Consider the following 26,829-nt stretch of genomic DNA (forward strand, 5'->3'; position numbering starts at 1 on the left):
GGGGGGGCAGGAGGTGGGGTCAAGGCAATGACACCACTATGGATGTGCAGCTTCCAAAACAGCTGAGGAAGCAAATGGATGAAGGGACAGAGGACACCTTTCCCATCCTTAACAGTTTTGCCTAGGGCTTAGACCCATCTCTGCTTCTAGATCACCCTCTATGAGCTACAATTTTAAGAGGCAGACATAGGTAGGCCACATGCGTTAGAAAGAGGGCAGAAGGCAGCGGAACGGGAGTAAGCCCACCGTTGGGGATCCTCATTGAGTTCCTTCCTTATTCTGGAAAGCTCCTTTTCAGCCTTCTGGCCCTGTCTGCTCTCCTTTCTCTTGTAACTATCACCCTCCCTCAGGCCCCTACACAAGGTCGGTGCTACACTCTGGCCAGGCCTGTGGTTGGCAGCCTGAGCCTCCACAGAGGGTTTCGGTGCCTGCTGCCAGGGCCTTCACAAGAGCTGCCTGCTGGGCCCTGTTCTCAGACAGCTTTGTTGTGTGGGGTCCGTTACCAGATCAAACCCTGCCACCATCTCAGGGAACAGGGTTCGAAGCTTCATGGCTGTTTGGACGGATTTCATGACGAAGGACACATTTTCAAATCTGTGGGAGAGACAGAGAGAAGCATGGGAGACAGTGTGACTTGGCATTGGCGGAGCTTCATACCCCGTACCCCGGAGTAGCCCCCCTCCCCGGTGCCTGGGGCTGGTCTAGTCCAGATTACCCAGCAATCACTTCCCAAAGCCTTGGCACGTGACCCTATCATGACCACGCTGTTGTGATCCCTTCCAGGGGCTACATCTGAGAGATATCTCACCCAAATCCAACCCTTTTGAGGAGCCTGGCTGGCTCTAGAGGAATCTATGGTGTCTACACAACAAGTGAGGAAAGGAGACCCATGGGATAGGTTTCATCTGTCCACATTTGGATGAAGCAAAGCGGCCTTGTCTGAAACTTGCCCTGCATCCCCAAGATGATGGCTCCGGGAAGGGGGTGCAGTACAGAGGCCGGCTCTCTGTTCACTGGGCACCAGTGAAAGTCTACAGAATGCCAGAGCCCCTGTCGAGTCAAGTGGACCTGGCAACTGTATGTCCTCTCCCTTCAGTGGGATCTGCATGGCCCTGGGGACTCCAGAAACACTATAGGCGAACTGTCTTACTTCTGTCTGCACCCTCTCTGTTCAAGCCCAGGACAGGGGTGAGACGAGCAGCACAACAGAAGCACCGAAACAAAAGTCTGGCACAACCTGTGAGAGGACAGAGGTCTCTGGGCAGCAGCTGGCTCACCTGTTCCTCAGTTCTGTGGCCTACATTTTCCCCTCCTGATGCCTGCCCATTCCATCTCCTGAGGAGCTCTAAGGGATGGAAGGAGGATTTACCACCTGCAGCGCAGCCCTCACACCCTCCCCACCTGCCACTGGCTCCCAGGAGCCTCTGAGGGGGACCAGTGGGGCCCCAGCCCTCAAGCTCCACCCTGGCCCACTAGCACACAGGTGCAGGCCTCTGCTCTCACAAAAGGTGAAGGGGAGGGGCACCTGGGGGGCTCAGTCGGTTAAGCGCCCGACTTCGGCTCAGGTCATGATCTCATGGTTTGTGGGTTTGAGCCCTGCGTCGGGCTCTGTGCTGACTGCCAGCTCAGAGCCTGGAGCCTATTTCAGATTCTGTGTCTCCCTCTCTCTCTGACCCTCCCCTGCTCACGCTCTCTCTCTCTCTCTCTCTCAGAAATAAATAAAACATGAAAAATAAAAAACAAAAACAAAAAAACAAAAGGTGAAGGGGACTCAAGGGGATGGGGTGGGGAGGGGTTTGACTGCTGTCCAGAGCTCAGCCTCTAGGGGTGAGCTGCCCCTCCCCAAGCCCTGACTCAGTATGATCCCCATCTGGTTGCCGCCCCTGCATCTCCAGCCCCGCGGGTGGGTCAAAGGCCTTACACAGGCCTGCCTTTGACAGAGAGCCTTCCTTGGGTAAAACGAAGAAGGAAAACTAAGGTATAAAGCCTTCTGTGCTTGCTTGAGAAAGAGTGGGTCCTTGTTCACATTGCCAGGTCACACATCCACACACAGACTCTGAGATAGCTGTCACTCAGGGCCAGGTCACCAATCAGAGCCCAGTATACACCGTGGACAGCACATGGCTGACAAGAAGCAGAGCCCCACCAGCAAACTGAAACAAAGAAATGGGCCAGTTATCCGAACACACTGGCAAAAACATACCCAGAACTGGATCGCCCAATCTAACATGAGGTCAGGGCCTAGAACTATCTGGAAAACTGCCACACTTCTTCATTTCAATCTGGTTGTGAAGATCCCAACTAGAAGGGTCTTCAGAGATAGATTTTTGCTCTCATGCAATAATGCGCATGCTGAGGCCTTGGCTCTTTGGCATTGAGGGTGGGTCTCCGAAGCCAGCCTCCCAGCCTCCCTTTCTCCTCCCCCTCCCTCAGAGTCTAGTGGCTCTGCCTGCATCCCATTCTCCCAAATCCTGCAGCTCTAGCCATGTTCTCTCTCACCTGTGAACCGAATAAATGATTTTGATTCCAATAAACCCAGGATGCTTTTTTGCAAACATACGAGCCACTTCTCTGTAAGTCTCCACTGACCACTCTTCGTTATGGATCGTCCCGTTCAGTTCATAGACCTGAGAGGAAGGCATGGTCCTGATCAGACGTTGGAGGTAAGCAAAACTTCATCCCCACTGTCAATAATCTCTAAGTCTCTGCAATTTCATTGCCCCATGCCTTCAACAGCTTCTCACACTTATCAGAAGTCCTAGTCCTGTCTGGGATAATGCTTCTGAACATCACAGAGATGGGGTGTCTGCCTGTCTTATTCATTGCTGGGTCCTTGCACCTGTAACAGTGCCTGGCATATGGTAGGTGCTCAAAAGGCATTTGTGTAAAGAATGAAGAACAGGTCAGCCGGGGAGAGGACATAGCCAAAAAAAGGAGTCCAAGGATCCACTTCATCTCCCCACTTTCTCACTCTTAGGTCGGATGACACCTCAGGTGGACATGGTTGGGGCAGAGTGAGAGGAGCCAGGAGTGGACCGTGGGTAAGACAAAGTAGAAAGATGCAATGGAGAGGGCAGGGGTATAAAGAATTGCCCCTCCAGCCCATGGTGAGAGGCTGGAGGGGGTTGGAGTGATGGGCATGGTCCCTGCCGCTCCCTCCATCCTCTCCCGTCACTGGGTCAGCTCTTGCCCCTGCACAAAGTGCAGGTTAGAATTAGGACAGGATGTGGGGGTTTCTGAAGAGGTTGTGGGGCAAAGGAGGATGGGAAAAAATACTATGTAGAAGGTATTTCCATGAACATCAGTTAAAACCCTGCAGTGTACAAGGAACCAGGCAAAGCATTGGAAGGGGTGAACAAATTTTAGTGAGACAAGATGCCTGACCTTAAGGAGTTTCCGATTTAGTGCAGACAGATCCTATTCCTTTTTTTTTTTTTTTTAATACAAAGCAGGAAGAATTAAGTGCTTTGGGAGGCTTATGGGATCTCAGAGGAAAAAAGGGGATAACTGGATAGGATCAGAGAAGCTTTCTGGGGGAAATGGCGGTGAGGTTGGCCCTGGAAAGGCAATGGGGATTTGATACACAGGAAACTTAGAGTCCACAAGTAAGCCAATGGCTCCCTGGCGGCCCTGCTGGCAAAATCATTGCTAGTGTCCTGGGGTAGGGAAGCAGTGGTTCTACACAGAGCCAGAGCCCACGGGAGTGCAGGTGGCAGAGGCTGAGAGTCAGAGTGCGAGCCAGGAACTACCTCACTACCTAACAGAGAGGAATCCTTTCTCTTCACTGGGGTCAACTCTTGTATCCTGGCATCCCAGGAGCTGGGTGCTCTCCAGGACCCTTTTCCCTTTTCCCACCAGTCCCCTGCCTCACAGCACCCTTGCCAGCCCCTTTCTTAGCTGCACCCTGCAGGCGCCGCCTTCTGTCCCAAGGCAGTCTCCTCTTCACCCCAGACACAGAGAAGCTTTTTATGTTCTTTCATCTCTGGCCTGGGGTGGGGGGGCAGAAGGGGTTCATTCTGCTTCCTGGGATGGGGGAAGTGCGGTGAACAGACAGCTTTATCCAGCCCCTTCTCTTGGCTCTTTGGTTTTCTCTGCTGCTGCCCCAGGGAAGCCTGACCTCTCATACAATCTCCAGGCTCACCATCGAAAGGTGGTCTTCCCGGATTGTGTGGTCTAGGAGTAGACAAGCTCAGGCTTCCTGAATGTTAAGGCTGCCAGAACTTTCTAGAGGAGAGAATCTTAGGTACTGCTAGCTCAGTATCTAGTATAACCTATTATTATTATTATTCCTATTATTTACTGAAGGGGATCAGAACATGCCACCCTAAAATATGCCACTTTTGCATAATAATTAAAATTTTTTTAAATGTTCATTTATTTTTGAGAGAGACAGAGACAGAGTGTGAGTGGGGGAGGGGCAGAAAGAGAGGGAGACAGAGATCCCAAAGCAAGCTCCAGGCTCTCAGCTGTCAGCACAGAGCCTGATGAGGGGCTTGAACTCAAGAACCACGAGATCATGACCTGAGATGAAATCGGATGCTTAAACTGACTGAGCCACCCAGGCGTTCCAGCATAAGCATTATTTTGAGTGGAAGGCAGTCAGGCAGCAAACATAGAGATCTTTGCTCTCCTCCTGTCTGTCTAAAAGCAGGACATAAACTGTTGGTGAGAGTGTTCCGCCTCCTATCTCCCACACCAGGAAAACAACCCTTATCATTGGAGACAGGTCAGCCCTGAGATTGGTCTGCACAAATAAACCTTACTAACATAACTCTTATATTTTAGTAGTTTCCCACATATATTTACTATCCCACAATTTACTGCCCCAGAAACCCAAACACTTTGCCTTGTCATTTCTCCACAATTTATCACCACTTGTTAAAACAGTGTATAAGTACCTGTTCTACCCACTTCTTTGGGTCTTCGCTGTTTTCTACGGAGGCCTCCATGCACATAAAAATTAAATATTAACATCAAATAAAATGTGTATGCCTTTTCCCCTGTTAATGTGGCTTTTGCCAGTTTAACTTGCAGACCCCCAAAACAGAACCTTACGAGGGTAAAGAAAAAGTTGTTTTTGTTCTCCCCTGCTTCACCAGAGATTTTTTTATTAATTTTTTTTCATGTTTATTCATTTTTTGAGAGAGAGAGAATAAGAGTGGGGAAGAGGCAGAGAGAGAAGGGGACACAGAATCCGAAGCAGGCTCCAGACTCTAAGCTGTCAGCACAGAGCCTGATATGGGGCTCAAAGTCACAAACCACAAGATCATGACCTGAGCTGAAGTCAGATGCTCAATGGCTCAACTAACGGAGCCACCCCGGTGCCCCCTCACCAGAGATTTTTGAAAATAGAACTCTTCCTGTCACTGATCAAAGGTTCAACAGACTTCCAGGCACTCTGTTAGAATCTTCAAATCTTTGGTGCTAAAAGAACATATAGATGCTGTACCCTAGCAGTTCTCAAAGTGTGGTCAGGGAGCCTCTGTGGGTTTCTAAGACTTTTCCAGCCAGTCTGCAAAATCAAAAACTCTCCTCATAAAAATTTTTAAGATTTAAATTTAAGATTTGTCTTTTACATTCTCATTCTCTCCGCAGTATATAGAATTTTCCAGAAGTTACATCATGTGTGACAACATTAGTCTGACAAATAATGGATTGTGTGCTTGTGTAGGCTTGTGTTTTGAAAAGTTCTCAGTTTTAATTTCTTTTTTTTTAATTTATTTCTAGGAGAGAGAGAGACAGCGTGAGCAGGGGAGGGTCAGAGAGAGAGGGAGACACAGACTCTGAAACAGGCTCCAGGCTCTAAGCTGGCAGTCAGCACAGAGCCCAACGCGGGGCTCGAACCCACGAACTGTGAGATCATGACCTAAGCGAAAGTCGGACGCTTAACCGACTAAGCCACCCAGGCGCCCCTCAGTTTTAATTTCTAATGAAGGCTATATTATACAGGATATGGAAGATAAAATCGACATAGACAAAAGTTTTTGGGGATCCTCCAAAATTTTTGAGTGTAAAATTTTGAGAACAATGGCATTAACCCTTCCCAGAACTGATACCTGAAGTTGTCTTGGCCTTCCCCAGCTGATTTGCAGACTTCCCTGCTGTGTCATTACTGAGTCATGTGCCCACACAGGCCATTTGGATTGTAGGCCACCGAGGGCAGGATCCAGGCCATCTGGATCTTCTCACCTCCCCTCCTGTAGCACCAGAGTGGGAGCTCCATAAATAAGCATTAACTTAAGAAGAGCACTGTCCATTTGGAGTTTCAAAACTACTCGGCCCCAGGCAGCATGTTTTGGAGGATGGATGAATAGATGGAGACTGGAGGGGTGGTTGTGCCAGCAGAACAGAAGGGAGACAAAAGAACCTTTTAAAAAACTCAACGAATGACAATTTTGTCTAAAGAAGATCCTTGGCATACTAAACAAGGATGTACAGATATGCAAATGATACAACCAGAGACTTGATGGGGGCTTGCCCGTGACAGCAGTTCCAAGCCATCAATTCTATCATTGCAGCACTTATTGCTAGAGAATCTGGGACCCCTGCCTTGCGGGGTTCCAATCCCACTGCTAGTTCCCATAGCATGGAGAGCCACGAAGATGGAATCTGGCTCCTGGGGCAGCAGATGCTGAAGCCCGGGTCTCTTGGTGCCTCAGTAAATCACCACCGGGGCCGCCTGCGCCTTGTGTTCCTGGGCTTCTGGCCTCCAGCCAAGAATCTGCAGGCTTTTTGGAAGCACCTAGGACAGGATCTGAATGCTCAAGAGCACCCCTATTTCAAGGAGCAAGAGACCCTTTGCAGGGGGAGACCTGCAATCCCTCCCGGCCTTGCAGCTAGACTGATTTGAACATTGCTGTGAAGCCTGGTATTGGAGGAAAGTTCTCAGCTGGTTAGGGGGCTCTGGGCAGTCTTCTGGGTTTAGGCTTACAGTGGAGATACAATCTGCCCCAGCCAATCATACCTCATAGGGTCATTGCAAGGATCAGATGAGTTAATATTTATAAAACATTTAGAGATGATAACTGCTGGAAAAAAGACAAGAAGAATAAAAAAGGAGGAGGGCACCTGGGTGGCTCACTCGGGTAAGCATCCAACTCTTGATTTGGGCTCAGGTCATGATCTCATGGTTAGTGGGTTGGAGCCCTGCACTGGAATCCACACTGACAACACAGATCCTGCTTGGGATTCTGTCTCTCTCAAAAGGAAGGGAGGGAGGGAGGGAAGGAAGGAAGGAAGGAAGGAAGGAAGGAAGGAAGGAAGGAAGGAAGGAAGGAAAAAGAAAGAGTAATTATAACTATTGGGTGCCTGGCTGGCTCAGTCAGAAGAGCATGTGACTCTTGATATTGGGGTCATGAGTTTGAGCCCCTCATTGGATGTAGAGATTACTTAAATAAATACATAAAAACTTTTAAAAAAGAAAATAACTATTAATGATATTATTATTACCAATCTTATTATCATCACCAGATATAGAAAAACAACCCCAAATCTGCAGTTATCCCAGAAAGATGAGTTAATATCTAATTAACAAACTGTAAGTACAAGTAGGTGATGCCAGTCATCCCTCTAAGACTATGTGATACAAAAGTTGCTATATCCATGGAATAAGCCCTCTTGAATTGAAAGCACATTGGATTCAATGTAGATTATCTTGATTTTTAATTATAGTATAATTGTGACACTATAAATTTGTGGGGAAATTATTCAAACTACATGCTATTTACATAAGCCAACATAAGATTACAAAGTTTTATTGTCTATGATATGATGGAATTAATAGAATTTTAAAGCTGGAAGGAACCAAAGGGAAATTTGGGAGCAGACAGTTGCTCAAGATGATACAATTAGTTTGTATCAGACCAGAAACTAGGACTCAATTTCCAACTCTCAACACAGTTAGTTTTCATTACTAGAGAACCATTCATTTAACAGCCGTTAATTGAGCTTCTACTATGTGCCAGGCATATGCCAACACCTTTATGTCAACATCTCATTTAATCCTCAAAACTACATTAGGTAGTTCTCATTTTACAGATGAGGATTTTGAGGCTCAGAAAGCTTAAGAAACAGAGTCCTACCCCACAGTGCGAGTTAGGGCTGGAGATCTGCTGAGTTTTAGAATCTTGCTGACCCTGAGTGTCACAGTCATCACAGCACCCTGTCTTTACCTTTATGTGATAGTGACAGTTAGGGGGGCTCAATGTCTCAGCTCTGGCTGCACTTTAGAATCACGTAGGGAGAGAGAAATGCCTGGGTCTCACCCCAGACTAATTAAATCAAAATCTCTGGGGTAGAACCTGGTGGGTTTTTTTAACCTCCCCCGATGATTCTAATGTAACAGCTGGGGTTAAGATCTACCATTTTGTGAATTTGAAGTAAACAGCGTGAATACAGCATAATAGGATAAATGCTATTATAAAGGAGAGCAGTTAACAAGGTCTCCCCAACCTCGATTCTCAATTTTCTTGCCGTTATACCAGCAACACGAAACAGGGGTCACTTCAGCAACAAGCTAGATGGAATTTTCAGTCGAGGCTCTGCCCAGAATCCAGGGAAAACCTTGGTGGGGAGGGCGGTGAGGATGGGTAGGAGAAGTGCCAGTAGTGTTTGTTATACAAGTGACAGCATCCAAGAAAATGTCTGGGAAACAACCATCGTGAGTTCTCTGCCACTGCCGGTCTCTCTCCCAAGACCCCCTGTCAATAAGTACCAGCAGGGCAATCTCCTGTTGATAATCCTCTGGGGTCTTATAACAGCTCCTCTCTGAGGACTGCCTGGGACCCAGTCTGGGCCTCAGATTCTGGCGGTGGGGGAAGGGACTGGAGCCCAGGAGATAAGACCCGCCTAGCAACTGTTGCTAAAGGCAAGTAGCCTTTGTTATCAAGCATTAGTAACACAATAGGAGGCTGAGCAGCCAGGATAGTCCATCAACATCATCCCAGGCCCTGAATTAGCCCCACTAGCAAGAAGGGGGAGGTTGTGCGGCTCAGCAAAAGAATTCCAGTGCAGACGGTTTTTAGTTGTTAATGTGTTGATGGCTCCCCCTACTCTGGCTAATGGGGGGCATTAAGGCATAGACTCTCTGTTGCAAGAGGCCTTTGTTCCAGGGTCAGAGCAGAACAAATGGTCACATCCCATCCCCCTCAGCCTCTCCAGAATCCCAAATCCCAGCAGCCTTCCACCTTCTAGGATGGTGGGGGGTGGGCAGAGTGGGAAGAGAGGTTAGAGCAAGGCAGGGTCCCCAAGTTAAATGGGCTGGCGCCCACTCAGTGTGGTAAGGAGAAAATACCCCCGCAGAAAAAGGGGAGCAAAAACAACCACTCCCTCCAATTGCTCATCATCTTCCCCTAAATGTTTCTCCATTGGGCTCAAGATGAAAGTCACAGCCCTCAAGCCGACCAAGACCCAAACCCTCCAGTTTCCCCCTCCTAGCTTTTCCCTCCACCCCCTAAGGAGTCCAGGGCTCCGCCAGGATTTGACGGGCTACCTCCCCCAGGCCCCACGCTGAGAAAGCTGTTGGGATGGCCCAACAGGAAGCGACCCCCTCTCGGCCCCCAGCAGGGGCCAGCACCACTCTGGGTGAATCATCTGCTCAGACAACCCTAGGGGCTCTCTTTCCCCTAAAGAAGGACGATACTTGCAGCCTGAAGCCCTATCAGGAGCTCCTTCTGAGATTGAGCTCACCTGCCTTAGTGCTCAAGTCCAGCCCCCTGGCCTCTATCCAATCATGTCACCAACGTGATCTTGGTCAAACCCTGACTTTTCCAAGCCTCATTTTACACATCTGTAAAATGCAAGCTTGCTATGTACCTCAAGTGCTTTGTAAAGGTCAAGGCAAAGAAGGCTCTTTCTCAAAGTGTGGTCTGGGTCAGACCATCTACATTAGAATCACCGGGAGGAGGGGAAGAGGCCAGTTAATTTTGCGACTTCCTGGTCCTACCTAAAAGCACAGAATTAGAATCCTGGGAGGTCAGGATCCAAACACGAATTTTAAAGAGCACCTCCGAATTATTCATATGAACAGCCACGTTTGAGGACCACAGCAAACAAACATGATTATCACTCTTGGTGCCTCTTGGCAACGTAAGAGCCGGTGCCAGTCTGGAACATCTCACGATCTGACATAAATAACAAGGCAACAAATGCTCAGTGCTGAGGGGGCGCCTGGGTGGCTCAGTCGGTTAAGCGTCATGTTCATGGGTTCGAGCCCTGCATTGGGCTCTATGCTGACATCTAGCTCAGAGCCTGGAGCCTGTTTCTGATTCTGTATCTCCCTCTCTATCTGACCCTCCCCTGCTCACAGTGTCTCTCTCTCTCTGTCTCAGAAAAAAAAAAAATACTCAGTGCTGAGTACCCACATTACCAGGAGACAAAGAGGGGACATATGGACTGACATAGTCCCGGGAAGGAGATGAAGGAGGGGTTGGCCAACCTATAAACCAGCTTAAGTGGAACCCAGAGAGGAGGATGGGCTTCCAAGCCTGTGGGGGGTGGAGAGGGTGGGGAGCCCATACTTGGAGAGAAGGATTTCCTGGGTCAAAAACCATGGGAATAAATTGTTCTGGGAAGCGCAGTTTCTTTCATATTACCTAGGTTAGGCGTAGGGCCAGCTCATCTCTTATAGAAATTCTTCTCTTAATAGGTGGTTGGACACTCTCTCTTCTTGGAAAAGGATCATTTGTGTTCATGTCTTATCTACTCTGCTCACAAAACTGATGAAAGCTCTACTGAGGGACAAAGGTCAGCCCCATTCCCACTTCCCAAGAACTGTGCTCAAAGCTTTAACTCTCGAACAAATGTCAGATCCTGGGGGAGATAGGCACTCTTACCTGAGAGCCAACTCACCAGGACCCTTCAGGGCCTGGCCTTGAGCTAACCTCAAGGAAGGTATTAACATAACTAAGGGAAAAGGTGGGTCAGTAGGGAGAGTTGAGCCTTGAGAAAGCTTTGTCTCAGAAGACACGCAAGGGAGCCCTGACCCACAAACTGGAATTACTGGTTCTTGGGACAGGTGTATCCTTCATTAGAAGGTCCTTGAACACTTAAAATCAAATTGGGGGTGGTAAAGTCAGTTTAGGAATCCCACAGAGAATTTTAAAAAAATTTTTAAATGCAAAAATATCACAATCTGTGTACATTGCATTGTCTCCTAGAAAGTTTCATAGATACATAGGCATACGTGCGAAAACACTGTCTTCGGGACGCCTGGGTGGCTCAGTCAGTTGGGCATCTGCCTTCAGCTCAGGTCATGATCTCACAGTTCATAGTTCATGAGTTCAAGCCTGAGCTGGGCTCTGTGTTAACAGCTCAGAGCCCGGAGTTTGCTTTGGATTCTGTGTCTTCCTCTCTCTCTGCCCCTCCCCTGCTCCTATGTTCTCTCTCTCTCTCTCTCTCTCAAAAGTAAATAAACATTGAAAAAGAAAAAGAAAAAACACTGTCTTCAATAAAGTAAATTTATTCTAGCATCCCCCGCCCCCTGCCCCCAGGAATTCATTAGATTTTCCAAAGGTTCAGAACACTGTCATGGACTCCCTTAAATTCTCAGAGCTCAGTGGTAGGACTTATGAGGGCTCTGGCTCACCAACACGCTTCTGGCTATAATTTGGCTTCATAAAAGGCTACAATTTGCCTTCAAGAAGAGAACTTCCCAGTCAAGAAGCATTAAGTGTCTGGTCTGATTGATGCCTGTGTGCAGGGCCCCCTTCCAGCCGGCGTCCTCTCTCATCTCGCTTCTGCGGGACACTCATCCATTTTACAGTTTTAAATATTACCTTTCTGCAGACAAATGTCAAACATATGTTTCCAGGCTAGGACTCTCTCTCCTCTGGGCTCCAAGTCATATATTCAGCCACTTCCTAGACATTTTCAGAGGGATGTCTCATAGGCACCTCCAATTCTACAGGTTTAAAACCATTTCTCAGGGGCGCCTGGGTGGCTTAGTCGGTTAAGCGTCCGACTTTCGCTTAGGTCATGATCTCGCGGTTCGTGGGTTCGAGCCCCGCGTCGGGCTCTGTGCTGACTCCAGCTCAGAGCCTGGAGCCTGTTTCAGTCTGTGACTCCCTCTCTGACCCTCCCCTGCTCACGCTGTCTCTCTCTCTCTCTCTCCTAGAAATAAATAAAACACTTAAAAAAATTTAAAAAAAAACCATTTCTCAGATTTCAAGACCTTAGAAAAGCTATTTAGGATATGTGGAAATACTGCAACCATGCTGGCTGTATGAAGAGATGACTGATTCTAAAATAATAGTGTTTAAAAAGGTAGAATTCAGTATTTTATACCTTCTTTAATAAAATCAAACTTTTTTTAAACTTTGAGTTTAATTTTTTCATGGTTATTAAGGAATGTAGCATTAACTTCCCACTTATTATCTTTTTATTTAAAAATAAAAGTACATTTTATCTCCTGAAAAAAAAAACCAAAAACCATTTCTCCCTTCCCATCCAGCTCCTCTTCTTATATCCCAATGTCACCATCAATGTCACCACCAGACAACTCAACCCAAGTTGAATACCCACCAGTCGCAGTAGAGTCCTCACCACTAGAGTCAGTGGGTAAGACCTCTAGACTCCTCCTCCAGCATACAAGTTCAAGTTCCTCCTCCTCATTACTTCTTTCCCTGTGGCCTTGTCATCTCGTACCTGCAGTCTCCCTACTCTCCCAGCCTCCTTCCCCACCTCTTTCTCTGGGCGACCCCCACACAGCAATCCATTCTCCCCAGGCTACCCGGGTGATCTGCTTGCCAGACCCAATATCTGTCCCAGGACCCAGAGCAGGATCCTGAGGGACTCTGGGAAGCTAAATTTTGATATGAAAGGAGACAGGTCAAGAAAGGTCCAAGCATGAGGCACTGCTCAGAGCCCAAGGGCAGGGAACTCTGAGCATCTGGGAGGCACTGTGTATACAGAAGAAGGAGAAAAGAGGGGTAAAAGGGTAGTGAGGGTGTTGGTCATAATTTTGCCTGGGCCAGCCAAGTACAGTTCAGGTTTCCTTGCTCATGGTCATCTCTGGAAAGACACATGGCCCCTTTGAGATGAAGCCAGCATCCAGTCCCTATCCCAGTACTGGGACTGGGAGACTGTGAAGACCTACAGGGTAATACCTGAAAGTCAAGCCAGAGGAGAGGAGAGGAGAGGTGGGCTCACCGGGAACAGCATGGCTCTGAGCTCCAGATAGAGCACATTGTCCTGGTAGAACTCCTCCAGTGCCTGGAAGACATAGTCTCTGAACACTGGTGCATATTGGACAAGGCCAGAGATTGTGAAGAAGATACTTTTAAACTTAGACCAGACAGCATCTTGGTTTGCATAAGTCACCTCGGGTTTCTTGGTCATCAGGGTGAAAGCCTGAAGCAGTCTGTAGAAGACACAAAGAGGGTAAATTGAAGAAGTGTGTTTCAAGCCATCGCCTTCCGGCATCTGCAGGAGTCCTGCCCACCTTGCTTCTCCCACCCAGAAGCAAATCCAGGTGCATCACAGTGAGCAGTGATAAGAGGTCAAGGAAAGCACCCCAGACTCCCTGAGACCTGCTTTATGCTCCTTAGGACACAGCTCAGGTAGGATGTTCCCACCAACCAGGTTCTCTTGCTCCCCTGTGCACGCTTAGCCAGTCTGACCCCAGCGCACTTACATCCTAGACTAAGCTCTCTTCGGGGGGTGTTATGCACTGAATTGTGTCCCCCTAAAATCCACGTTGAAATCCTCACCCTCAATGAGACTCTATGTGGAGACAGGGCCTTTATGGTGGTAATTAAGGTTAACTGAGGTCATACCAGTGGAGCCCAAATCGAATAGGACTGGTACGAGAGACGCCAGGAGTGTGCACACAGAGGAAAGGCCATGCGAGGATACACTGAGAAGACAGCTGTCTGGAAGCCAAGGACAAAGGCCTCAGGAGAGACTTAACTTGCCAATATCTTGATCATGTTCTTCCAGCTTCCAGACCAGTGAGAAAATAATTTCCCAATGTTCAAACCACCTAGTGTGCAGTATTCTGTTATGGTGGCCCCAGCCAGCTAATAGAGGAGGTGTGATAGAAATAACCCTAACCCTGGTTTACATCCCTGAATAGCCATTTACTAGCTGTGTGGCCTTGGGCAACTTCCTTAACCATGCTGAGCTTTGCATTTCTTACCCATAAAGGGCAATAATCTTAAAAAAGCCCTCTATAGGGGCGCCTGGGTGGCTTAGTCGGTTAAGCATCCCACTTTCGCTTAGGTCATGATCTCGCAGTTCGTGGGTTCGAGCCCCGCGTCGGGCACTGTGCTGACTCCAGCTCAGAGCCTGGAGCCTGTTTCAGTCTGTGACTCCCTCTCTCTCTGACCCTCCCCTGCTCATGCTGTCTCTCTCTCTCTCCTAGAAAAAAAAAAACATTAAAAAAAAGCACTCTATAGATGGTTCTATGATTAAAAAACAGTTATTACTTATAATATTACTTTACAAGTTTGTTAGGAAGTTGCTCCATCATGTTTTCAAGCTGTTTCCCCAACCAATGGACCATCGTTATTCCAGGAGCTGGGTGGGAGTTTTTCATCTTTCTAGTATTAAGCATCTAGACAAATCTCATTTGATGCAACAATAGTATTACTGTAAATACCTTTTGCAGATCAAGTTGAATTTTAAATGAACCAGAAACTTACTATTTGAATGCTTTTATGAAGCAAAGTATCCTGTAAAGTTAAAAGTAAAGGCCTCCCGATATACCATATATATATGGTGTATATATATATATGCACATATACATATGTATATATATATTTTTTTAAGTAGGCTTCTTGTCCAACACAGAGCTCAACACAGGGCATGAACTTGCGACCTTGAGATCAAGACCTGAGCTGAAATCAAGAGTCAGACTGGCCAATTAACCAACTGAGCTATCCAGGTGTCCTGATTTTTTTTAAGGCCAGATTTTCATAAATGGGATTGTACTAAGACACACCCGTACACCACCCGCTACCTATGATGGGTCCGTGACACATTCTTTTTGAACCACACTCACTCACCTGTTGTCAAAGTCAGTGACATTTGGTAGCTTACTTCGATAGTTCTCCAGCAAAACCCACTCTGAACACTCTGCTGGTGTAGGAGTGGGGGGCGTTGGATAAGCAAATTTGAACTTCCAGGACCCCCTTGGGGTGACACAGAAATGGCAGTGGGGCCTGTAGGTGACATTTTTCACCAGCCAGTTCATACTCAGGATGCCGAAGTCATGGATGTGTAAGGCAGCCCCTGGAAAGGGAAGGAGGGTGGGGGTGGGGGTGAAGCAAAAGAGGTGAAGTCCAGATTCCAGGGCTCAGGGGCTGTGAGGGCAGTGTAGACGGACAAGAAATGAGAAGCACAAGGCTGCCTATCTGGCGGAGTTCCTCAGAACTGCACAGAATGCATGTTCCCCTCCAGTGCAAAGACCTCCCAGGCCTTTATCTCCCCAGGGCAGCCACTGCCTTCTTTGCTCTGGTTTAAGAAGAGAGTGTCTCTCACTAGTCAGAAGCCATGGTGACCTCATTCAAGAGAGGCAGCCCAGGGGCATCTGAGTGGCTCAGTCAGTTAAGGGTCTGACTTGGGCTCAGGTCATGATCTCAGAGTTCGCGGGTTCGAGCTCTGTGCTGACAGCTCAGAGCCTGGAGCCTGCTTCAGATTCTGGGTCTCCCTCTCCCTCTGCCCCTCCCCCACTCCCACTCTGTCTCTTTCTCTCAAAAATAAATAAACATTAAAAATAAATAAATAAACATTAAAGAGAGAGAGAGACAGTCCAGGGGCAACCGGGTGGCTCAGTTGGTTAAGTTTCTGATTTTGGCTCAGGTCATGATCTCACGGTTTGTGAGATCGAGCCCTGCATCAGCAATTCTGTCAGTGCAGAGCCTGCTTGGGACTCTGTCTCCCTCTCTTTCTGCCCCTCCCCCGTGCATGAGCTTGAGTTGTGTGTGTGTGTCTCTCTCTCAAAATAAATAAACTTAAAAAAAAAAAAAGGAATGAGCTTCAGCCCCTGCCCTCACCATGGTCCTGTTTGCACAACTGTCCTCAGTCCTCTCAGCCTGCTTCCCAGGGCCCGCACACCGGCTTTGCATTCCCTGCTTCTGGCCTGTGTCTAGGCAGCTTCTGCTCTGCAGGCTTGCCGTGCTGCCCTCTGCTTCTTTCAGACCTGACGCCATTCAGACTACAGAGCTCCTCAACTCACAGTATGCACTGTCCCTCTGCTTTCTCTGTGCTGTCTTAGCACCTGGCCTTGACATTGGCCACTTAGATGTCACAGCTGGGTGTGCTTTGGCATGTCACCCTCTCTAAACCTTGTGTTCTCCATCAGGTGGGGATGTGACTTTACCAACTACACAGTTGTTGTTGTTGTTTTTTTTAGTCTCCATATTTAACATTCAAATAAAAGAGGTACAGGGGCACCTGGATGGCTCGGTCACTTCAGCGTCCGGCATTGGCTCAGGTCACAATCTTGTGGCTAGTGAGTTCAAGCCCCTTGTTGGGCTCTATGCTAACAGCCGTGTCTCCTGCTCTCTCTGCCCCTCCCCTGCTCATGCTCTGTCTCTCCCTTCCTCTCTCTCTCTCGGAAAAAAAATTAACATTTAGGGGCACCTGGGTAGCTCAGTCGGTTAAGCATCCGACTTCAGCTCAGGTCATGATCTCATGGTTTGTGGGTTCAAGCCCCACGTCAGGCTCTGTGCTGACAGCTAGCTCAGAGCCTGGAGCCTGCTTCAGATTCTGTGTCTCCCTCTCTCTCTGACCCTCCCCTGCTCATGCTGTCTCTCTCTCTCAAAAATAAATAAAACATTAAATTTTTTTTAAATAAATAAAATAAACATTTTTAAAAAACCCAAAATGTCATAAAATAAAAGAAGTATAAAAAAGTTCTTGTACGCTGCAAATTGCTATTTCCGTGTGCAGGATTATAATTATTTTACTACTCGTAGAAATGTACATATCCATTTGTATATGTATATATACATATATACAATAGACATACACTACTAGAAATATGTTTAACCAAGAGAAACATTCACGTCATACTGAGATGTGAGAAACATTCACACCATACTGAGACAAGGCAGAAGAAGCAGATGCAGGAAAAGCTGTGAAGGGAGCAGTAGATCCTAGGGCCTAGATACTGGCTTATGGGTGGACGCATCAGCTCTGTCAGGGAAGACAGTGATGCCCGGTGCCCACTCCCCACTGTATCTCTGAGGCAGAGTCCTTTGGAAGCAGAGCTCTGGGTTTCCAGGGGGGAGCGGCAGCCACCTCGGACCACCCCCTTCCTAGTCTGCGAAGCAAGAGCGAAGGTGGAGAGGAGCCAAGTGGGATTCTTGCTGCTCCATTTATTTATTATTATTTTTATTAAAAATTTTTTTTTAAGTTTATTTACTTTTGAGAGAGAGAGAGAAAGAGCACAAGTGGGGGAGGGGCAGAGAGAGAGGCAGACAGAATTTGAAGCAGGGTCCAGATTCTGAGCTGTCAACACAGACCCCAATGTGGAGCTCGAACTTACAAGCTGTGAGATCATGACCTGAGCCAAAGTTGGATGCTTAACGGACTGAGCCACCCAGGTGCCGTATTATTATTTTTTTAAGTAGGCTCCATGCCCAGTGTGAGGCTTGAACTCCTGACCCTCAGAACAAGAGTCACATGCTCTACCACCTGAGCCAACCAGGCACCTCTTGCAGAACAATAACAGCTCCAAATACAATACGAGCTCCGTGTTCAGTCCCTCTTACCTTCCCAGCGCTCCCAAACCCCCATCTCCAAACCTCTACCTTTTGGCATTTTCTTCAGGATATGGAACACTTCACTTTGCTCAATGAGCGTCTTGGCCTGGAAAAAGTGCATGCTGGGAGGGAACTTCTGGGTCCTCATGGCCTGTGACACCTCAGCCTTTTTGAGGGCCATGAGCTTTTTGTTGGCCAGCTCCTCCTGTTTGGTCAGCACCAGCTGCCCCCCCAGCTGCATCATCTTCTCTCTCATCAACAGCTGGCTCCATGCTTCATCTATGGATAGGGCTGAGCAGAAGAAAGGCATCGCCATGGCCAGAAGCAGGGAGGACAGGGCTGGCCGCCTGGATGGGCCATCCATAAGCATCGTGATGCCTGGAAGAGGAAATTGTCTAGATGGAAACCCGGCAGCACTACAGAAGGGAGTAGATCAGCGAAAATCTGCAGATTTAAACTCCAGACTCTGATTTTCCTTCCACCACTCTGTTCTCAGATTACCAGGAGGCAACATACACAAGGATTCTTCTCTGAGGCCCCAGAGGAAAGACCTCAAAGTACAGACATGAAGGGGGTTCCCAAATAAGTCACCATGAGGCCTTCTAAAAAAGTAGAGTTTTTCAGTCAGCAAGCCCTACTAACATGTAGAGGAAGACATTGCAATTAGATTTTTAGTGTTTCCCTTTTTTTCTTTTAATGTTTATTTATTTATTTTGAAAGACAGAGAATGCAAGCAGAATAGGAGAGAGAGAGAATGAGAGACAGAGAGAGAGAGGCAGAGAGAGAAAGAGAGAGAGAGAACCTCCAACATAGGGCTTGATCCCATGAACCGTGAGATCATCACCTGAGCTGAAATCAAGAGTCATCTGCTTCCACCGACTGAGCCATCCAGATGCCCTGAGTGGTTTACTTTTTTAATTTTTTTTTAATGTTTTATTTATTTCTGAGGGAGAGAGACAGTGACAGACAGCGTGAGCAGGGAAAGGTCAGAGAGAGAGAGAGATACAGAATCTGAAGCAGGCTCCAGGCTCTGAGCTGTCAGCACAGAGCCCGACGCGGGGCTCAAACCCACGAATCATGAGATCATGACCTGAGCCGAAGTTGGAAGCTTAACCGACTGAGCCACCCAGGCGCCCCGAGTGTTTCACTTTTTTTTTTTTTAATGATTTATTTATTTCTAAGAGAGAGAGAGAGAGAGACAGCGTGAGCAGGGGAGGGTCAGAGAGAGAGGGAGTCACAGACTGAAACAGGCTCCAGGCTCTGAGCTGGCAGTTAGCACAGAGCCCGACGCGGGGCTCGAACCCACAAACCGCAAGATCATGACCTAAGCGAAAGTCGGACGCTTAACCGACTAAGCCACCCAGGCGCCCCCCAAGTGTTTCACTTTTAAATACAACCAGAGAGCAAGGGATCACAAGGCATATAAAAAAGCCTCCAGTTTGATAAAGAAACTTAAAAACAAACAAACAAGCAAAACACACACATACAGAGAAGGAAATGGAGACAATGCAGGAAATAAAAGAAAAATTCAAAAGAAACATACTTAATATCCTAAGAAGGATATGAAAAGATATTATGTCCATAAAACAACTACAGGGAATTATTATTTTTTTAACATTTATTTATTTATTTTGAGAGAGAGTGTGTGAAAGGGGGAGGGGCAGAGAGAGAGAGAGACCAAGGATCAGAAGGTGGGCTCTGTGCTCATAGCATAGAGCCCAATACAGGGCTTGAACTCATGAAACATGAGATCATGACCTGAGCCCAAGTTGGATGCTTAACAGATTGAGCCACCCAGGTGCCCCAGCTGCAGGCAATTGTAAAAAATAAATGGCATGAGTAGTAGTACCTGGCTGGCTCAGTTAGTGGAGCATGCAACTCTTGGTCTTGGGATTGTAAGTTTGAGCCCCATGTTGGGTGCAGAGATTCCTTAAAAAAAGGGGGGCGGTGGCATCTGGGTGGCTCAGTTGGTTAAGTGACCAGTTCTTTGTTTTGGCTCAGGTCATAATCTCATGGTTCATGAGTTTGAGCCCCAAGTCAGGCTCCGTGCTGACAGTACTGAGCCTGCGTGGGAACCTCCCTCTCTCCCTCTCCCCAGGCTCAATCCTTCTCTCTCTTAAAATAAATAAATAAACTTAAAAAAAAAATAAGAAAGAAAAATTCAAAATAGGGGTGCCTGGGTGGCCGAGTTGGTTGATTTCAGCTCAGGTCATGATCCCAGGGTTGTTGAATTGAGCCCCGTGTCATTAAGATTCTCTCTCTCTCCCTCTGTCTTCTCCCCAGCTCATGCTCTCTCTCTCTCTCTCTCTCTCTCACTCACTCTAAATCGCAATAAGTAAAATAAACACAGTGAGAAAGACTTTTAGAAATTAAAAATACAAGAGCTGAAATTTTAAAAATTTACTAGCAGTATTGCAAGATGGAATTGAAGACAATCTTTTAGAAATCAGGACAAAATAAGAGAGAAACAAATGAGATGATTATTGGCTCAGGAAATCCAACACCCAAATAAAGACATATCAGAAGGAAAAAGAAAAAGAAAACAATAGATGGGAGAAAGAAGTAAATAAATAATACAAGAAATTGGACCAGAATGAAAGACCTGCTTCTCTGGATTGATGAGACTCACTGGGCTCCTAGCACAGCACGACAATTACTCAGTGGCCACACCAAGATATACCATCTTGATATTTCAGAACATTAGCCTTGAAAGATCCCAAAAGCTTCTAGAAAACGGCTAGTCCAGGCTGGCAGTGAGCAAGGATTGAAGGGCGGAAGGAAAGAAACTTGCATTTAGTGGGTCTCCTCCTGCTAGGCACTGTTAGCACTTTCCCTGAGTCATTTATTCGAATTACGTTTAAGAAATGTGGAGCGCCCGGCTGGCTCAGAGGAGCGTGTAACTCTTGATCTCAGGGTCATGAGTTGGAGCCCCATGTTGGGTGTAAAGATTACTAAACTAAATAGATATTTTTTAAAAAAGGAATTGTTTCGGGGCGCCTGGGTGGCTTAGTCGGTTAAGCATCCGACTTTCGCTTAGGTCATGATCTCGCGGTTTGTGGGTTCGAGCCCCACGTCGGGCTCTGTGCTGACTGCCAGCTCAGAGCCTGGAGCCTATTTCAGAGTCTGTGTCTCCCTCTCTCTCTGACCCTCCCCTGCTCACGCTCTCTCTCTCTCCTAGAAATAAATAAAAAAATATTAAAAAAAAAAAGGAATTGTTTCTGCATACTTCACAGTATGATATGGTTTCCTGGAAAGAAATCAAGACTATAAATTGGAAAACCTCAGGATCACTCCCAAATTAGTATGTCTTTAACTGTGAGGCCTTGGACAAACCGCTTAATACCTATGGGTCTCAGTTTTCTCATCTGTGAAAAGAGTGAATTATACTAGATCAGTGGTCCTCAAAGTGTGATACATGTATTACTAGTGATACATGATATCACTGTTTAGGTTGAATAAAAAAAATTTAAAGCAAGTCAATTTAAAGAAAGATATTAAGTAAATAGAGATGCACAAATACCATGAAAATGGAAACTTTGCTAATCGTTGAAAGACATTATCTCCAAGGTTCTTCCGGGGCTAACATTCAATTATTCAATGGTACCTCAGACACCAAGAGGGGATTTTAAGAAGGAACTGGATACTATTTACTCTAGTTCCACAGCTATGGTGGGGGCTGTAGCCTCTGAATCAGACAGTTGGACTTTTGAGGAAGCCCCTTAACTTCATGAAGTCTTTGACTCTCTCTTCAGACTGCATTGTTTGCCAACAGCTGAAAGCTCTAGGGCAAGGGGAGAGTGACCTTTATGTCACCATCCCATCCATCTCAGGCTGCATCTTCCAGTCAACAGCCACAGCCCCTTTCCCTCTCTCCTTACTGACACATAACAGAGACCACTACGTTCCAAAATCTCCATCTCTGCCTCTCAAAGGAGCCCAGAAGCAGCTGTGTGGCCCAACCTCTAGGGACTTCTCCTGGCCTGACAGACAAAAGTTCATCTAACAGTGATCCAGGACCAGCATGCTCAAGCAAAAGGAGAAATAATCCCTGTGACAATTACTGCTATGCTTACTTCATCTTCTCTCTCCTCATGAAAAGTTTCTTTTACTTTTAAAAGAGGGTGCATGAAAACTCTATAAAAATAGTTTGTTCCCAGAGTAAGAACGAGGAAATAGACCATGTGCATATGTGACTCTGAGCGAATGTCCTTGAGCCCACAACCATTTTCAAAAGCCTGTTGTGGAGAAAGGCTACGTACTTCCTTCCCACCGAAAGTCACAGACCCACCTAAGGCGGGGGGCAGGGAGGGCTGCCGCCAGGGAAGCAAAGCCTGAGTGCCCAGCCTCCCAGCTACCTACTGCAACCTCAGGAGCTGGACCCCCACCCCCAGGGATCCCAGTTACCTCAGAGCAGCTCCACAAACTGCAGACTGTTTGCTGAGTCCCCCCAACAGCTGTGTCAGAAGCACCAGAAAAGCTCACCATCCTGTTTTCACTTCCTGTTGGGGTAGGTTTCACTTCCTCCCAGCCTCATGTTGCTCGGGTCTCCAAAGAAGACAGGGTCTGGCAGAACTGAGGCAGCAAGTAGGCCTGTGTGTACGGGTGTGTGTGTGTGTGTGTGTGTGTGTGCGCGCGCGCGAGTGTTTATTTGCTTGAGGGGTGGTTTATCTGTGTCAGGTGCATTTTGTGGAAGGTTTCTGTGTGCATCTTTGTGTGTGTGCATGTGGGGGTTATGTACGTGTTTGTGGGACAATTATATGCATCTTTTATGTGTCTATGTGTTTCTGTGAGTTTATGGGCATGTGTGGGCTTATATATGTTTGGGGGGAAGATGTATGTGTGTTTGTGTGTGAGATGTCATTGTGGGGTACAGAACATAGTTTAGACAACAAGCACCACAAAGAGGCACTCCAAACTCTGCTCATAAACTTTGGGAAATAAATCCTTCCACAAAATGTGACTGTGAACTGTGGGGCAGCCCACTAGACCGCAAGTAAAAAGGTAGATATAATAGAAGGTATATGTTTTAGGGGGGAAATAAGGGATCTGGGGGCAAGGCGGTTGAGGAAGTAGGGAGGGATGAGGCAGATCTAGGAGGTCCTGAGGGAGAGCTGAGAGATCGAGCACTGACACACTCAGATGCCAGGGTCAGGCCTACCTTCGAACCCTGGCCTGGCCATTTGCAGCTGCGTGACCTTGGCCTTGTTATTTAAACTCTCTACACTTCAGGGGCACCTGTGTGGCTCAGTCGGGTGAGCAACTGACTCTGGTTCAGGTCATGAATTCACATTTGTGAGTTTGAGACCCGCGTTGGGCTCTCTGCAGTCAGTGCAGAGCCTGCTTCAGATCCTGTGTCTCTGTCACTCTCTACCCCTTCCCCACTGGTGTTTGCTCTCTCTCTCTCATTCTCTCTCTCTCTCTCTCAAAAAAAAAAAATTAAACTCTCTATACTTCAGTTTCCTGATCTGAAAGTGGAAGTCATAAAAGCAATGACTACATGCAGTCCACTGTGAGAACTAAATGAGGAATGTGTGCAGAGTGCCCAGTGAGTTGTACAAAATGCTATGGTAAGTTCTCAAGGAACTAGCTGTTGCCATTACTGGAAATAACTTTTGCAACGTATCATCCAGGTCAAGCTAAATCAGACATGAGAGACTGTACCAGTGACTTCCACGGCACATGCTTGCCCCACCTACTTGCCGTGTGCCACTCTCCTTCCTGGCCCCCTCTCGAGGCCGTCTGCCCCCAAAGACACCCACAAACCCTCCAGCACTTCCGCTTCTGCAGCTCCTGAATGTCTGCAGCCTCAGGGGCCCCTGACATCATCTTCTCCAAACAGTAGAAAGGTCATCTGTTTCATAAACAGCAAGAAATCCCAAAGTGAAAATACAGAGGCATTAGGAATTCCTTCACCACAAGTTCAACATTCACTTGTTCAAAAGTCAGTGAGATCCAAAGAAACAAACAAGTAGTAAAGACAGACAAAATTGACTAAATACAAGAGAAAGAGGCCAAATAGCCAAATTTTTAAAAAATTTAATGTTTATTTTTTTTTAATGTTTTATTTATTTATGAGAGAGAGAGACAGCATGAGCAGGGGAGGGTCAGAGAGACAGGAAGTTACAGAATCTGAAACAGGCTCCAGGCTCTGAGCTGTCAGCACAGAGCCCGACATGGGGCTCGAACCCATGAACTGTGAGGTCATGACCTGAGCTGAATTCGGACTCTTAACTGACTGAGCCACCCAGGTGCCCCAATGTTTATTTATTTTTGAGAGAGACAGAGTGTGAGCCAGCAAGGGGCAGAGAGAGAAGGAGACACAGAATCTGAAGCAGGCTCCAGGCTCTGAGCTGTCAGCACAGAGCCCGATGCGGGGCTCGAACTCATGAAACGCAAGATCATGCTCAGACGTCTAACTGACTGAGCCACCCAGGTGCCCACAAATCACTAAATTTTGAACATAAATCATTAGAAGATTTTTTTAAGATACCAGATCAGAGCAAGATAAAGCTTTTCTTGGGGCGCCTGGGTGACTCAGTCAGTTAAGCATCCATCTTCAGCTCAGGTCACAATCTCGCATGAGGTTCATGCTTTCGAACGGTGTGTCAGGCTCTCAGAAGTCAGCACAGAGCCTGCCTCAGATCCTCTGTGCCCCTCTCTCTCTGCTCCTCCCCAACTCACGATCTCTCCCTCTCAAAAATAAATAAACATTAAAAAAATAAAAAGATAAAACTTTTCTTTCCAAAAGCTTTAGTTAAAAGTAAGACTTAATGTTCACATCCCAAAGGCTCTGGAGACTCCAGCTCACGGCTGGGCCAGAAAGTGCAGTGAGCCAGGGGAGGGAGGGCTGTGGAGTCTTGAGGCTGGAGATACTGGTTAGGCTGAAGGTGGTTGTGCAAGGGGAGAGGGGACCCAGATCTTGAGACAGAAACAAGGAGGGGAAGGGCGAGTGCATACCTGGACACAGGACCAGAAGCAACGAACCCAAGCAGCGTCAGACCCAGGAGGCTGACCAGCAGAATGGGCACACCTGTCTCCCTGGAGGTGTGGCTGGAAGCACTGGGTAGCAGAGCAAGCCCCAGTGTTCGACGACGGTGAGGACATGCTGGAAGAGTATTCCGCCAACTACAGAGACCATAAAATATGGAACAGGGCTCTGCGTTTTATGCTTTATTGAGGACAACCGTCAGAAGCAGAACTGGCTTTGTGTTCAGAATCTGAAAATCTATAGGGCAGAAAAAGGAACCAAAGCACCTTTCAGTGACTACAAAGCCTAACCTAAATGGAATGAAGTCTGAAAGGACAGGTGGGTTATGACCCTAAACTGGAAACAGGAGAGATATTCAGAAGCGAAGATGGTGTATAGGCCCATAAATATTTGAGAGCTATTTTCATTACATTACATTTCCTTCTCCCTTCAACATCCTGAATCACATGCCGTTGCTACATGTAACATGTGGCAAAGTATAGGAGAGTTACTTACGGTTGAAGGTTTGAAATGCAGGATCTACCACTTTTTTTTTTTACAGCTTATTTATTTAAAAAAAATTTTAATGTTTTTTATTTTTTTTTGAGAGAGGGATAGAGACAACATGAGCAGGGGAGGGTCAGAGACAGACGGAGACACAGAATCTGAAGACAGGCTCCAGGCTCTGAGCTAGCTGTCAGCACAGAGACCGATTCCAGGCTCGAACCCACGAATCGCGAGATCATGACCTGAGCCGAAGTCGGACACTCAACCGACTGAGCCACCCAGGCTCAAGTTTATTTATTTTTGAGAGAGAGAAAACGAGACTGTGAGCAGGGGAGGGGCAGAGAGAGATGGGAGACAGGATCCAAAGTGGGCTCTGCATGCACTGTCAGCACAGAACGCAATGCCAGGCTCGAACTCACAAACCATGAGACATGACCTGAGCCTAAGTCAGACGCTTACCAACTGAGCCACTCAGGCACCCCTGGATATACCACTTTTATAGAAGATAAGTACATTTTCTGACCCTCAGAGTTAAAAGAGATTAAATGATAACAGCTAAAACTTCTTGAGTATTATATATATTTCCTAATTTAATCATTTAGTTGTCATATAAGGTAGGGACTATTACTAGCCCTCCCTGACAAGTGAGTACACTGAACTACTGGAGAGAGCTTAGGTCACTTGCCCAAGGTCACACAGCTGGTCATGAGTGGAGTGTGGACTTGAACTCAGGCAGTTTCTACCTTCCTGCGGGCAAGGAAACAGGTCTTCAAGGTGGCGGGGAGCCACTGGTGTGGGAGAGTATGGCCCTTGAGACAGAAGGGCAGATCCTGGAAGGAGAGCCCAGTTAGCAAAGGTGGGACACAGGATCAGGTATTATCGGACATAAGATGATTTTTTCAGATACTGGAAGCTTGTGCTTTCATTTCATTCATTCATTCACTTATTTTTAATGATTATTCGTTTATTTTTGAGAGAGAGAGGCAGAGAAGGAGACAGAATCCCAAGTAGGCTCTGCACCATCTACACAGAACCCAACATGGGCTCAAACCCATGAACTGCAAGACCATGACCCGAGCCAAAACCAAGAATCGGACACCCAACCACCCAGGGGCTTGGAGCTTGTGCTTTTAATAGCCAAAGCAAAAAAGCTTAGCTCTGGGGCGCCTGGGTGGCTTAGTCGGTTAAGCGTCCGACTTTCGCTTAGGTCATGATCTCGCGGTTCGTGGGTTTGAGCCCCGCGTCGGGCTCTGTGCTGACTGCCAGCTCAGAGCCTGGAGCCTGCTTCAGTCTGTGACTCCCTCTCTCTCTGACCCTCCCCTGCTCACGCTGTCTCTCTCTCTCTCTCTCTCCTAGAAATAAATTAAAAAAAAAAAAAGTTTAGCTCTTTCAAGGAATTGTTGATTGATTTTGAAAAAACTTCTTAACATCTATGAGCTTAATGACTTTATCTGCAATAAGGGGAGGATAACAATGCTCCTCCTACTAAGTTTTTTTTACCAGGTAAGTGGGTGTGTGCGTTAAATAATGCACGTGAAAATATTTCTAAAACTATAAAGTAACTATGCAACTATGCAATAGAAGTAATGTTCCCTATCTTTTTAAACTTTTTTCTGGCTTCTTAGAGCATGATGAACATGAGTTGACCTT

The 26,829-nt window shown here is 47.0% G+C and overlaps 1 protein-coding gene across 1 annotated transcript in view; it reads right to left on the reverse strand.

Moving 5' to 3' along the window:
* Positions 1-22,172, reverse strand: part of ADA2 (adenosine deaminase 2) — a 30,739-nt gene extending 8,567 nt beyond the window's left edge. The window contains exons 1-6 of the mRNA XM_077759257.1: positions 22,110-22,172; positions 17,754-18,083; positions 15,003-15,228; positions 13,147-13,357; positions 2,500-2,627; positions 504-594 (exon numbers count right to left, since the gene is read on the reverse strand). Of these exons, the coding sequence (XP_077615383.1) occupies positions 504-594; positions 2,500-2,627; positions 13,147-13,357; positions 15,003-15,228; positions 17,754-18,075 (978 nt within the window). The 5' untranslated portion in view covers positions 18,076-18,083; positions 22,110-22,172. The remainder of the gene's footprint in view (positions 1-503; positions 595-2,499; positions 2,628-13,146; positions 13,358-15,002; positions 15,229-17,753; positions 18,084-22,109) is intronic.
* Positions 22,173-26,829: the final 4,657 nt, after the last annotated feature.

The sequence above is a fragment of the Crocuta crocuta genome, unplaced genomic scaffold, assembly GCF_008692635.1.
Source record: "Crocuta crocuta isolate KB4526 unplaced genomic scaffold, BGI_CrCroc_1.0 scaffold72, whole genome shotgun sequence".
Classification (NCBI taxonomy): Eukaryota; Metazoa; Chordata; class Mammalia; order Carnivora; family Hyaenidae; genus Crocuta; species Crocuta crocuta.